This window comes from Syngnathoides biaculeatus, chromosome 8, assembly GCF_019802595.1.
Source record: "Syngnathoides biaculeatus isolate LvHL_M chromosome 8, ASM1980259v1, whole genome shotgun sequence".
In the NCBI taxonomy this organism is placed as follows: Eukaryota; Metazoa; Chordata; class Actinopteri; order Syngnathiformes; family Syngnathidae; genus Syngnathoides; species Syngnathoides biaculeatus.
In genome coordinates, this window is record NC_084647.1 from 9,329,151 (window position 1) to 9,341,968 (window position 12,818).

At 52.8% G+C, this 12,818-nt stretch overlaps 2 protein-coding genes across 8 annotated transcripts; one reads left to right on the top strand and one right to left on the bottom strand.

The window, feature by feature from the left end:
- Positions 1-54: 54 nt before the first annotated feature.
- spcs2 (signal peptidase complex subunit 2) lies at positions 55-9,214 on the bottom strand. Of its 2 annotated transcripts, XM_061826911.1 has the most exons (8): positions 8,923-9,214; positions 7,497-7,570; positions 7,319-7,405; positions 6,411-6,511; positions 6,250-6,343; positions 2,993-5,243; positions 1,695-1,778; positions 888-940 (listed from the first exon to the last, which is right to left on the bottom strand). In XM_061826911.1, the coding sequence occupies exons 1-6, from the start codon at positions 9,212-9,214 to the stop codon at positions 4,305-4,307; spliced, it is 1,587 nt and encodes a 528-aa protein (XP_061682895.1). In that variant the 3' UTR covers positions 888-940; positions 1,695-1,778; positions 2,993-4,304. The 2 variants fall into 2 exon arrangements, with proteins under 2 accessions (XP_061682896.1, XP_061682895.1); XM_061826912.1 differs by lacking the exons at positions 2,993-5,243; positions 6,250-6,343; positions 6,411-6,511; ... (1 more) ...; positions 7,497-7,570; positions 8,923-9,214 and adding exons at positions 55-262; positions 329-463; positions 2,392-2,549 and having other exon boundaries at positions 780-940.
- On the top strand, positions 9,210-12,707 carry lipt2 (lipoyl(octanoyl) transferase 2). Of its 6 annotated transcripts, none has more exons than XM_061826917.1 (5): positions 9,210-9,228; positions 9,979-10,147; positions 11,030-11,346; positions 11,510-11,636; positions 12,392-12,707. In XM_061826917.1, the coding sequence occupies exons 2-5, from the start codon at positions 9,982-9,984 to the stop codon at positions 12,625-12,627; spliced, it is 846 nt and encodes a 281-aa protein (XP_061682901.1). In that variant the 5' UTR covers positions 9,210-9,228; positions 9,979-9,981; the 3' UTR covers positions 12,628-12,707. The 6 variants fall into 6 exon arrangements, with proteins under 6 accessions (XP_061682901.1, XP_061682898.1, XP_061682899.1 ...); XM_061826914.1 differs by lacking the exon at positions 9,210-9,228 and adding an exon at positions 9,399-9,731; XM_061826915.1 differs by lacking the exon at positions 9,210-9,228 and adding an exon at positions 9,399-9,723.
- Positions 12,708-12,818: the final 111 nt, after the last annotated feature.

The following is a 12,818-nucleotide window of genomic DNA, read 5'->3' on the forward strand; positions in this document are numbered from 1 at the left end:
ACACTTTGCGGGGAGGCAAGATAAAACAGAGAAACACGTCAAGCAGAAAGGAAGGAAAGTGCCCCAACAACTTTATTTGCTTTTCTTGTCCGCGACGGCGAGCTCGTCGTGAAGCCCCGACACGCACTTCTCAAACTGGTCCATGGCCAGGGTTCCGTTCTCGTCGAAGAAAGCCGCCACCGAAGAGGTCAGCTGGCTCTCTCGCCACGTCTTCAGACGGCCGTCCCCGAAGGACACGCGCAGCGTGTAGCGGTCGTCGAACCTGCCGGCGGCGGCGGCGGCGACCCGTCAGAAGGTGCCGGTCGCGTTCGCACGTGCGGCCGCTTACCGCTTGAGCGAGGACGAGAGCTGCCACAGGTGGTCCGGGTCCAACCCGGCCGGGTCCTTCTGGAGCGCCACCAGGAAGATGTTCTTCTCCTTGTACGTGGTGTACAGCGTCAGAACGCCCATCATGATGAAGTACGTGAGGGCCCTCGTGAGGGTCAAGGAGCCACGCTCGAAACTGTCCCGACGGGAACTCAATTCTTTTTCGCACAGGGTTTCCAGCCACGTTTCCGCAAATTCCTTGCTCTTAACCTTTAACTCGCCGAACATATTTCAACGTTTGAAATCTGAAATTGTCTCCCTCTCATTTTTCTCAGGCTTCCTTTATCTTAGCAGAAAGCCAACCTGGAAGGAAGAGACAGAAATTGTTTTCTTCTTGCAAACTACTCAAGGGGACCTTGAAAAAGTACTCGTTTGCCATCTCAGCGTGCCGGCGCGACGACAGCCAAGGATATGAGACCACGCAGCAGGCCAGGACGGGTCTCGACTCGGGGAAGGGGCGCAGGTAGTCCCAGACCAGGGCCACCACGGCGAAGACGCACGACACCGTGCAGATGAAGAGGCGGCCGTCCACCAGGCCGAAGTTCTCCACGTAGCCGTACTTCTCCAGCAGGACCTGCGCACGCGTCGCCATTTCAGTCCCGCAACTGCCGTTCTGGTGTTCTGGCGTTCTCGCTAAGATTTTTTCTTTTTTTAAACACCCTCGGGATTTTGGGGGCCGATCACGACATGGAGGAGGGACTCCGTTTACTCCATATACTTGCGTACTTAATTGCGCCAAAAATATAGACTACAGACGGAACAAAGTCACGGTCTTCTATTACGTGTCAAAAAATACGTGCAGCATCTACTTTTTGTGACATTTTTTTTGTAAATTTTAGCAACGACGCCTTCGACACAACGGCAGCACCTTTACGCACACGCACGGGTGCTAGCTAGCTTGCTTGCGCGCCGCATCGTATTTCAAGTACGTGAACAGAGCAATGACATTATTGATCCCATTGGCGAATTATCACATCAGAACCGATCGGAAAGTTTATCAGCGCAAAGTCTAGTTGTGAGCCACGTTTCAGGCCAAAGCAAACGTGTCACCACACCAAAACTTTCTCGCTGTTCTCGACCGACTTGGGCTCGGCGGGAATCAGGTCCTTTGCGATCGCGACGACAGTGCTAGTCCGTCTACTTTCCATGGATTTATACTGTATTCATTTTGCAAGAAATGAGACCTTTGCCGATAATTTGAAAAACGGGCCGCATATCACGCTCATGACTTTGGTTATTTGTCCAGATGGCAGAGGGCTCGATTCCCCCTTAGCCACACATCGGCAAAGTCGTTGAGGTCGACCTTTGACCTGCGTCCGGAGGCCCACCTGCTTGGCGGCGTCATCCAGCGAGTTCTTGACCGCGGCGCCGTCCCACTTGTCGATCTTCACCGGCTTCTCGTCGATTCTCCACTGAAACGCATCGCCGTAGCGTACAAAGTTGAGGTTAGGGTTTTGGGATTATTTCCGATGCCAGGTTGATTTTTTTTTTTTTTTTTTAAATTGACATCATTACTTTCCCAATATCTTGCTGTAATTCTACATGTAAAAATATCGTTTTACCGCTTGCTGGCAGGGGTTTAATATAACGGAAAATTTTAAATCCAAAATATCATTTTGTGAAAGTATCAGATTTGTCTCTCTGCAAAATTGTTTTTGGTCCAGAGAGGCTTACTCGCGGTCTTTGTTTTTCTTAAGCGTGCCTTGCAAATTTGTGTTCTAACTTTGCAATGTTTATTATTCCAAGTAGCGATAATTTGAAAAAAACTTGTGATTACTTCAATGCGATCAGACAATCGTTGTGGTAACCGTCGACAAGTATCAACAGCTGATTTGTGCAAGTTTGTTGTTGTTCTTCATTCATCGTTAGCATATTATTAGCTTGGCTGCGCGCCTGCATGCACTTCCTCGCCACTTGTGCTCTCGTCACAAATGTTGTTGATTTGGGGCTCGACGAGACAAGACGAGCGTGAATTTTTACTTACCCAGCGACTGCGAAAGACAAAATAAGAAGACCCGATCTTACTTTGGCTAAGAGACCGCTCTTTCCGCCGCGCGCAGCCGCCATTTTGCTTCGACAAGGACGCTTGCCGACCTGGCACCTTCCGATTGGTCGTGAGGGTGACGTCATCACTACTCGCCGCCCCCCTTCGGGTCAGATGACGTCACGGGAAGCGCTAATCGGCCCCAGGGGTCTCAAAAACTCATCGGACGTGGGGGCCGCAGGGGGCCGCAGGGGGCCGCAGGAGGCCGCAGCCTCGGCCCACACCTGCACGCGCGGGCAACTTCAAAATTTCAAAACATTTTTTTTTTTTTTTTACGTCTTTCTTATTCCTTTTAAAAGCAAATTGAGAAGGACGCAGCCGTCAACAGGTTGCGATCACAAATACTCATAAAATGGTTGACGGCAACGCTGCTGTCATTGAATGTTCGCTCTTTGCACGAAGCCCCGTCGATGAACCACACCGTCCGAATACCTCACGCGGGGTGATCGCTTGGGTCGTCCGCGCCGCACACGACCCTGGAAAAGTGCCGACCTTCCGTCAATGAGAAACGACGACGTGCAACTTTTCCGTGTTTCTCGCAGTCGAGGTTCGTCATTTGGGGACTTCCCAAAATCCTCTCACCGGCCAACCGCTGAAATCCGTCATCGGCCAAGAACACGTCGGAAAGCTTCCAAAGCTTTCGTTTTCTACAAAGGTCGTCGGCTGCCAATCGTATCGCAGGGAAGCGTGTCCCGCCCGAAATGCTGCCGGGAGTGGCGAATGCCTGGGACCCTTGTGAGGATAAGCAGCTCAGAAAATGGGCAAACGGTCGTTCCCGTTTTTTTTTCTCTGCTTTTGGAAGGCAATACGGCACGTTTTGGTATCGATCCGGGTCGGGATATTGCTGATACTTTTCAAAATGAAAAGATGCAAATGTTCCTAAATACCAATTCATGTTTATGATGTTGGAGTGCTTTTTGTGAGGTTTAATTTTTTTATTAAATATTTCAAAGTCAGGACAGAATTAATCCCCCCCCCCCCCGACAAACCAAACAAATTTTCCCCATCATAAATAAACAAAGTGATCACAAAAAAAAAAAAAAAATTCAAATGCTTCTATACAATGTTAAATAAAATTAAAAAAAAAATTTTGTTTTTGGAGCAGAAAAATGAGTCAACCTTTGCAGAACAAATGTTTTGTTTTGCTTTGAATGCACTTCTGACTTATGAACATTTAAAAAAATGAATTCCATTGAATTTCTCTCAAGATATGCGCATATTTGATACTTTCTGAGGTGACAAATACCTTTTGTATTGGAATATGACTCATGATGAAATAATTCTTCGGACACGATTACTTATCCACACAAGGGTACTCCGGGGTTCCGCCTTTCGCTCCTTTCTCGGTTTCCGCCTCGACACGGAAAGGCCAGACGAAGAGCGAAGGTCGGCGCTCTGACGCGCACGGCGGAAAGTACCCGGTGGATATTTTCAGGCCGGTATCGATGCGATCCGGCCTCGGCATTCCGCTTCAGACGTGCTCGGAATGTCGTTTTGACGGGAGAGCGCCATCGACAAGCGTCAAACACTTTCTTTTTGGTTTTTTAATCATTACAAAATGTCACAGTTTGATTTGGCACCAAAAAGTCTCTGCTACATGAATCCAAACAGCTACTTTGCATTGTCATGAGAATCCGTTTTAAAGCTGGCATGTGGAGAACGAAGCCCTTCGCCAAACATTTTCAATTTACAGTAGTTAGTTAGAGCGATAATTCAGATGAAACTCAAGAGGGAAAAAAAATCAAGCACGGCCTCGGCGTGGGACTCAAATACTGCACCACCCCCGATTATTTTGCATTCTTCCTGACTTTTGTCCGCCATTTTGCCAAGGTTCTGTCGAAGCAAATTTTCTCGGGTTTCGGGGGCATCCCAACCAACACGTCTCGGCGTCGGCTTAGCGCCGTTTGCTGATACGGCGCGAGCGTCGCAGGCCACGCCTCCTGCGGCCGTGACTGGCCATCCAGGAGCGCAGGAAGTAGTTGTCGGGGCCGGCGGGACGGGGGCCGCTCTCGCGGTCGAACTGTCTCTGGAGCTTGAGGGCGAGCGCCCGGTCCCTCCTCTCCCGGCGGACGGCCTCGCAGACCTGGGGGTCGGGGGCGGCGGAGTCCTGCTGTTTGGTCTTCCCGCTCCGCTTGGAGGTGCCGGCCTCCTCGCGGGGGCTCAACGGGTCCTTGGGCGCCAGCTTGCACGACTGGAAGCCGGACTTGCGGGCGTACGGGGAGAAGGAATGTCTGCGGCCGAACAAGGCCCCGACGCCGTCCCCCAACTCCAAGTCGGGATTCCCACAAAAGGTCAAGTCGCCGCCGTAGCGGACGGCGGGCACGCGGACCTTGAGGGTCTGCGCGTCCCCGGCGGGGTGGTCGAAGAGCAGCTTCCTCTTGTTGGAGGGCGTCGGGCCGCCGCCCTCTTGCATCTCCTTGACGGGGCTGGTCAGCGTCCCCTTGGTGTCCACCTTGCAGCTCTGTCGGTCCAGCTCGATCTGGCGCCAGCGTTGCAGCACGGCGGGGCTGGCCTCGTAGCTCGTGGGCTTGTGCAGGCGCCACGTGAGGTTCCGGGGCGTGGACTTGACCACGGCCGGTTCCAGCAGGCGGCCGTCCGCCAGCCGTTTGGGCGGCGTGCAGGGCGAGCACACGATGGGCTTAAAATGGTTGAGCTCCTCCGAGATGCTGTCGTTGCTCTCCGGGCTGACCGAGCGCTCGGGCGCCGCGTTTGACGGCGGCGGCCCGGCGCGCCGAGCGGGCCGCCGCTCGGGGGCGCCGACCGGCGCCGAGGCGGAGCGACTGTTCTCGGACGACAGGAGGATTCCGGCCGCGAAGCTGTGAGTCGCCCCCGCCTGCAACGACAGGAAGTCGCGTGACGGCGCGAGATCCGTGGCGCGCGGCGTGACACGCAAGACTCTAAGTCGCGCCTTTTCTCGTGCGCTGTATTCAAGCTACGATTTCTAACCCTAACCCTCACATTCATTGAGAATTCTCCGGCACACAAAAAACAAAATGTTGACAGGTTCGAGGTTTCCATTAGCAGTTCTGAGGACCGCGGTTCGAATCCTTTCGACAGGCCGTGCGGGTTCCTCCGCCATCCCAGAAACATGCGCACGAGGCTAATTGAAGACTCGAAATTGGTTGTTTGCTTGTACGTGCCCTGCGATTGGCTGGCGACCAGTTCAGGTCCGCCCCGCCCGCGTGAGGATAGAGCGGAACGGAAGACGAATGAATGAACGTTTCATTCATCCAATCCGAAGTTGGCACATCGCTAACGTCACATACAACAACGTGGGGACGCCGGTCGATTTCCCAGTCTTGGGGGGCTTCGTCGGGTCAAGCGGATAAAAATCACAATAAAGAGCAAATCAGACCTGAAATTCGCATCAGGTAAATATTGAATTCATCTTCGGTTAGGTCATATGTTGCAATGTGAATAAAGCTGAAACATTTTTGAATGGGAGTCCTGGATTTGTGATTTGGGTGGATGGTTCTGAAGCAAAGCTAAATTGAGCATCAAAGCAAATAAGATGTTCAGAATTTGGAATTGGCAGCTCTTAACAGCAAAAGTCGACACTCAAACAAGCAAATAAGATGACTTTGGCGCTTTGGACTGAAGAACGAGAACAAATGAATTCCTTTTTGAATTATTTTCTCTCCGGGCAAAGGCAAACTTCAGCCACAAGCGTCCCGAATCCCCCGAGCTGGCACGCTAACTGGTTGGAGCCGACGCAAGATAGCGCAGCGACGGCGGGGCAGATGCGGACGCCTGTGTTGATTTCTTTCCAAAATTTGGAGCGATTGACACCCGGGTAGTGACGGCGCCGCGGGCCCGACCCCGACGCGAGTGAGTGGTACCGTGTCTGGCGCGGCGGCGGGTGCGGAGCCCCCCTTGCTTTTCCGTCCCCTGTCGTCGCCGGCCTCCGTGCAGCTGCGACTCCTCTGCGAGCCGCTGAGGAAGACGAAGACAGGTCAGAGGTCGCGCAGAGCGCGGGCCGATCGGACGCGAGAGCGAGTACCCGGCGACGCCCGACGACGTCCGGCCTCTCCTCACGAACGCCGAGACCCTCCTGATGCGCCGGGTCACGGGCTCCTCGTTCTCCGAGTCGGACAGGACGCCCTACAACCAAGCGTGCGGGCGACGTCATTGGCGGCCACCACTTCACAGCCGTTCGGCGGCATTTTCGACTTCACGCGGCACATTCAGCAATTAGTTTGGCGGAAAAGCTGATCAATGAAATGAAATCTCGCTCCGGCGGCCCAAACACGAGCTCACGGTCTGAGCGCTCTCCTTCTGATTAAGGCGCCAATTTCCGGCCAGTCTGAAACGTCCTCATCCACGTTTCAACGTGCGCCGTTCGACGTGTGTTCATGTTCGCAAGTTGTTATGCGTGTGAAATGGTTCGAGGAGCGCCAAGACGGACAAGGTGGCTTCTTCTCACCGCCGCCTTTCCTTTTTGGACCGGCTGGAACTTTCGCTGACTCGGAATACGAACATTTGCTCGTTCAACATTGGTGACCATTCGCCGTCGTGGCCCATTTTTCGTCCCGTTTGTGTTGTGTTGATGCGTGTGAGACGAAATTGTCAAAAACACCAAACGACTGCCTTGTCGCATTTTGCCGGTTTGAACAAAGGGGACGTTAGTCTGGATTCACACGTAACCCTATGGACAGACATAGGTAAATCTTATCAACTTTTGTTCCAAGGTGCGTTAGCTCCCTCTTTGTAGAAGAAGGAACGAGCGCGGGTGATTTCCCAGTAAGCGTCGGCTACGTACTCGGCGTTCCCCTGTTAGTAACGGGGGAGCGCTCAGACCGTCCCACCGGCGCTTTCCTCACCGCAACGTCATTCCCATTCAAGGCTTCATTCAGTCAGGCAGCACGTGGGCCACTCCTTCACAACTTCTTTCCGCCGCGTTCGACTTACGCAATCGTCCCCGCGTTGGAGCGGGCCGCCCTCGTCTTTGCGGAGGCTCCGCCTCCTGGCGTCCTCTCGCTCGTCGCACGCCGACAGCTTGACGGAAAGAACGACAGCGCTGTTTACGCGGCTGCTGGGATTTGCCACTAGGCGGTCAAAAGAAGTCAAAGGTCGCCACTTTTCTCACCTTGTGCTTCACGCTGGGACTTGCCGACGGGCCTTCCGTCGACTTGTGGACCGCACTTGGGCAAACGAACACGTCTGATGACAGCAGACATGCAAACACAAAAGGCGTGAAAAAGCTGAACAAAAACAACAACTCGCGTGTGTGTGTGTGTGTGTGTGTGTGTGTGTGTGGGAGGTTTGGGGTCGGGATTATTCCACCCAACGGGTCCTGCAGAGGATGACGATCAATTTCGCATAAATAAAGCGGTCCAAAGATTACGAGACGGCAAAAATAAAGGTTTCCTTCATGCATAAAAACTCATTTCCACGGCTCAAGTGATGATGACGTTGATGTGGAAAATGAAATTGGCCTGATTTCTTTGCTTTTTTTTTGTTGCAGCCTCCATGTCGGGCCACGCCGCTCACTGCGCCGCACGGACGCCGTCCTTCGCGACGGACTCCAACATTTTCCCTTTGGCAGAGGCCGATCAAAAATCCTCGGTTTTTAGTGGCCGTTTCTGAATTTGAAATTAGTTCATCCCGTGCTGTGAAATCATCGCAAACATCTGGAAAGCAGTCGGCGGCTTTCCTAATGAACCCAAGCAGCCGTTGTCGTCGAGGTTCCGCCGGGTTGACCTGATGCCGCATTCGGAGGACGTCCGCTCTGTACTACGGCGTATATGCAGTAAAAGTACACTTGCTCGACAAAGATGTGGCTCAGGTCTAGTCTGCATGGGGATGTACAGTACGTACATCGACATATGATAGATGTACGTACATGCGCAGGTGGGGATCAGCCACCGTTTTCTGGGGTTCACTGTGTTGGTGCACCCCCCAAATGAACAAGTTCAACCCCTCACTTGAAATGCTCGCCATCAATCAATTCCAACGTCACAGTAGACAAATGCTTGTGGGTTGCGTGACAGGTGAGCACGACCACTTGGCAGATCCACAATGGATGGAAATCGGTGGACTCATCAGTAGCGCCGCCGCCCGCTACCTTGTGACGTCACTCCAACTCCTCCAGTTTATAATTCCTCATGCTTTTTAAAAAAAAAAAAATAAAAATACCAATAATTCCTCCTGCTTCCAACGTTAACGGCAATAATTTGACCAAATACAAATCCCTCCTAACGGTAGTACATTTTTCCCTAACCATGTATTTTATAAAATTAGGACGTTTGTACGTTCATGAGGTTTTTTTTCCTAATGGTTAACGTGATAGTTATGCTGCTTGTTTAGCGAGCTTTTTAATGATAGTAGCTTTTTGATAATATTTTTTTAGAAAGTTACGGGAGTCCAAAGTGTGTGTGTGTGGGGGGGGGGGGGGGAGACAACCCTCAAGAACTGCCACTGCCAGCAAGTCTCAACAAGTCCCAACATGTGTCAACAAGTCGTGAATCCCGAGAGTAAAGTTGCGAACGTGTTAAACAGTGTCGAATGCTAACCAGGAGGACGAGCGCGGGGGTCCTGGTCCCGGTCCCGGTCCCGGTCCTCCTCCTCCTCCTCCTCCTGCTCCGCCGCGTCCCTCCAGCCAGCCGCCCCGCCGCCTCTCCGCTCGGGCTCGGCGGCCTCCCCGCTCCGGCGCCGCCGGGGCGAGCAGCAGCGGGCGTCTTCCGCCGTCGGGCGGGCGGCGTCGAGCACGTCCGCGGTTCCGAGTCCCAGAGCGGAGCGGGAGCCTCCGGCCGCCGCGTCGGTCGCCTTTCCGGAGCGTCGGCCAGTCCCCGCCGCGGCCGCCATTTTGGCTGCTGTGGGTGAGCTTGTGGTTCAAAACAAACCCCGCCCGCCCGCCTTCGAAAAACAAACAAGTCGCCTGTCAAACAAAAATCTCGCTTTGTGCTGTTTTTTTTTTTTTTTTTTTTACGTTATCTCTTCTAATCCCACCGGCTCCGCTTTCGTACGTCTATTGTGTGTTTTTGTAGGAAAATATTTTCCTTCTGTTTTGTTTTGTTGTAAATGTATTTTTATCAATAAAGACCGATTAAAAAAAAAAACCCGCCCCAATCTCCACTGGGCGGGACCTTCACAATAAAGCGCGATTGCGTGCACAATTTAGAACATGACTTCATTTGCGCAGGACCAACGTTACCGGATAGAGCTTTTAAGAAAAATGGTTTTTGTTGAAACTATCAATCTCTCAATGCAGTGAACATGTCAAGATAATTGATGGCGTTTACTCCACGTTGGTATTCTCAGCGTTACTTGAGTCACTGCGACGACATGCGGCGTCATTTGAAGTCTCTGAAGATGTCTGGATGTGGGTTTGGAATGGGATGCGTCAAATAAGTGTATGCAGTGTTGTGGTGGCAGTTAGGCATTTCTAACTGGACGTGGCGAGTCTCTTTCCTGACGTATTTAGAAACTTTATCAATACGCAGAACTCTTATTATTCCGGAAAAAAAAAACGTAATTCTTCTTGAAAACCACACGTGATTTTTTTTTTTTTAAATGTATTTTGAATGCAATCGATTGCATTTTGTAAAATTGATGTCATTTTGTGTCAGGTAATGGATCCAACATTTTATAAAACCGACGAGGGAAAAATACGTGTCACTAAATCAAGCGCTGCGGTCTCCGTCCACTCAGCGGCGCCAGTGAGCCTTTCAGCGTCTTCCAAGAATCCGCAGTTGAAGAAAAAAAAGAGAGGAAGATGGCGGCCGAATGAAGTTGCAGGTGAAACGTTCCGTGATAACGTCGCCGTTTGAAACGTCACGTCTACGATACGATAACGTTCAAAGTTCAACATGTAGCTCGCACATTGTTGCGTCCCAAAAGTGGACGGTCACGTTTGGATAGTGGACGAAACCGGGCCGCAGGAAGCAATGTTTGCGGTTCCGATCACGTCGTCAGCCCGTCCCGAAATGTGCGAGTGCAACCTTGTCAATTTACTTGGGAAGAAGAGACGAAGCGTTCTCTCACATGGTTAATGGGTAAACGCATTTCTTTCCCGATAATGTGACAATAAGACATTACATTATGGACCAATGAAGTTCTTGCAGTCAGTCTTGGGCGGGGCGTGGCGTGGCAAATATTTGCAGTGTGCGAGCACGTCGTGCACCTGTCGATGAAGGCCAGCCCCTTTGCACGCTTTCAACTTTGGAAATTTCCATTGGCTTCCGGGGGTGGGGGGCCTCCTTCCTGTTGCCAGAATAGAGCAATCAAATTTGTCAACGGCGTCGTTTTGCGTAAGCAGTGCACATCAGCAAGCAAAGTATCATCATAATGATGAAGCGAGCACCCCGCGTCGTGTATTTCAACCCAACGCTTCTTCGCCGTCCGCATTCCTCTACACGTTCTCCCAACTCGAGAGTCGTCGATCGGTCGGCGCGTTTCCGGCAGCGGCTCAACCGTCGGTCGACGGGCGTGTGGCGAGCGCGTCACGCGGCTCACCGTCGGTCGACGGGCGTGTGGCGAGCGCGTCACGCGGCTCACCGTCGGTCGACGGGCGTGTGGCGAGCGCGTCACGCGGCTCACCGTCGGTCGACGGGCGTGTGGCGAGCGCGTCACGCGGCTCACCGTCGGTGGTCGGCGCTGTTTTTTTTTTTTCCCCCCCAGCCATGCGGTTGCAGGGGTCCGTTCCGCTGGTGGAGGTGGTCCGCCTGGGCCTGCTGCCTTACCGGGAAGCTGCGGGTGTCCAGCGGGCGTACGTGAAGAGCTGCCAGGAGGGGACGGGCCACGCCCTGCTGCTGTGCCAGCACCCGCCCGTCTACACCACGGGCATCCGGCAGAAGGAGGAGCCCCCCGCCGAGATGGAGCGCCTGCGTCTGCTGGGGGCCCAGGTCCACCGCGCCGACCGAGGGGGACTCACCACCTTCCACGGGCCCGGACAGCTGGTGTGCTACCCGGTCCTGCACCTCGCCGCCTTCAAGAAGGTCCGATCGGCGTCCTCGCGCACTCCTGAAGGGTTTCTGGTCTTTTTTTTTTTTTTTTTTTTTTCCCCGAGGGAAAATGGCCCCGCCGGCCTCTCGCTTGCTAGCTGACTTTGTCACTAAATCCTAAAAGTGCCAACAGGACTGAAATGTTGTTGTCGTTCAGAGCATCCGCTGGTACGTGTCGCAGCTGGAGCGGACGGTCGTGGCGGCGTGCCGAAGCTTCCGCGTGGAGGCGTCCACGTCGCCCTACACCGGCGTTTGGGTCGGAGACAACAAGATTTGCGCCATCGGTACGACCGCCGCGAGTCCTCGCGGAAACATTTAGCTCCAGCCCAGCCGCTGGCAAAACGCTGGCGAGTCTTCTGGCCTGACGGGCGGTCGCGGCCCTTTCTTCATTTTAGCGGCTCAAGTGTTTTAAGGGTACTTCCGAATGTGGGTCAGGCGTACGTGGCCTCCCGCTTTGGACGTGACGTGTTCCTTGCGAACGCTCACGAGAGGGCCTGCGTCCTCCTGCAACCGCATTTCTTTCAACTTAACTTCAGCATCAAGAAAACATCTTTTGCGAAAGCGCAGCAAGTTGAGTCCAACACATTCCAAGTTTTACTCACTTGTTACTTGTTTTGGTCAGGTCTAATGGTGGACAAATTTGAAAATGAGTTCTTTTAACTCCAAATTCCTTTCAGTGACAAAACGCTGGCATTTTACCAGGCGTGTGTAGACTTTCTATGTCTGACAGAATTTGATTTTTTTTTTTTTTCTCATTCATTCTGTTTGCCTTGAAGTGATATTCAGCAATATCTGAATTTGTAGATAATGTATTTATTTTCATCTCATTTGACGTTCATACTACGATTTAAAAAAAAAAAAAAAAAAAAAAGTTACTCCTCGGCACTTGTAGTTTTTTTTTTTTTTTGCGTACTTTCTCAAGCAACTGTTTGGAGGACTACTTTTGACTTTTGCTGGAGTGGAACCACTCGTACTTACTCGAGCGTCCGCTCGGACGGGATTCGGATTCCGTCGCTGACCCGCCCTTTTCCCACGGCAGGCGTCCGCTGCTCGCGCTACGTGACGTCCCACGGTTTGGCGCTCAACTGCAACACGGATCTGGCCTGGTTCCGTCACATCGTCCCGTGCGGCGTGGCCGGCAAGGGCGTGACGTCGCTGAGCGCGGAGCTTCGCCGGGACGTCGGCGTGGACGAGGCCGTCCCGCACGTGCTGCGCGCCTTCGCCGACGTCTTCGGCTGTCGGCTGGCCGACGTCCGTCCGCCGCCCATCGGGTGAAGCCGCGGACGCGGTGGTCGGCGGGACTTTTGCCATCCGATTTTGCTCTTGTCTTGTTTTATTAAAACTTTGAAAAAATGCCTATCCTGTCCATTCTCTTCGTGACACCGAGCCGGTTGTCGTCTCCCTATTGTCACGTCATCAAGCCGAGAAATAGCAGACCGACCCCGGTCTGGACTTTGCTGCCGGTC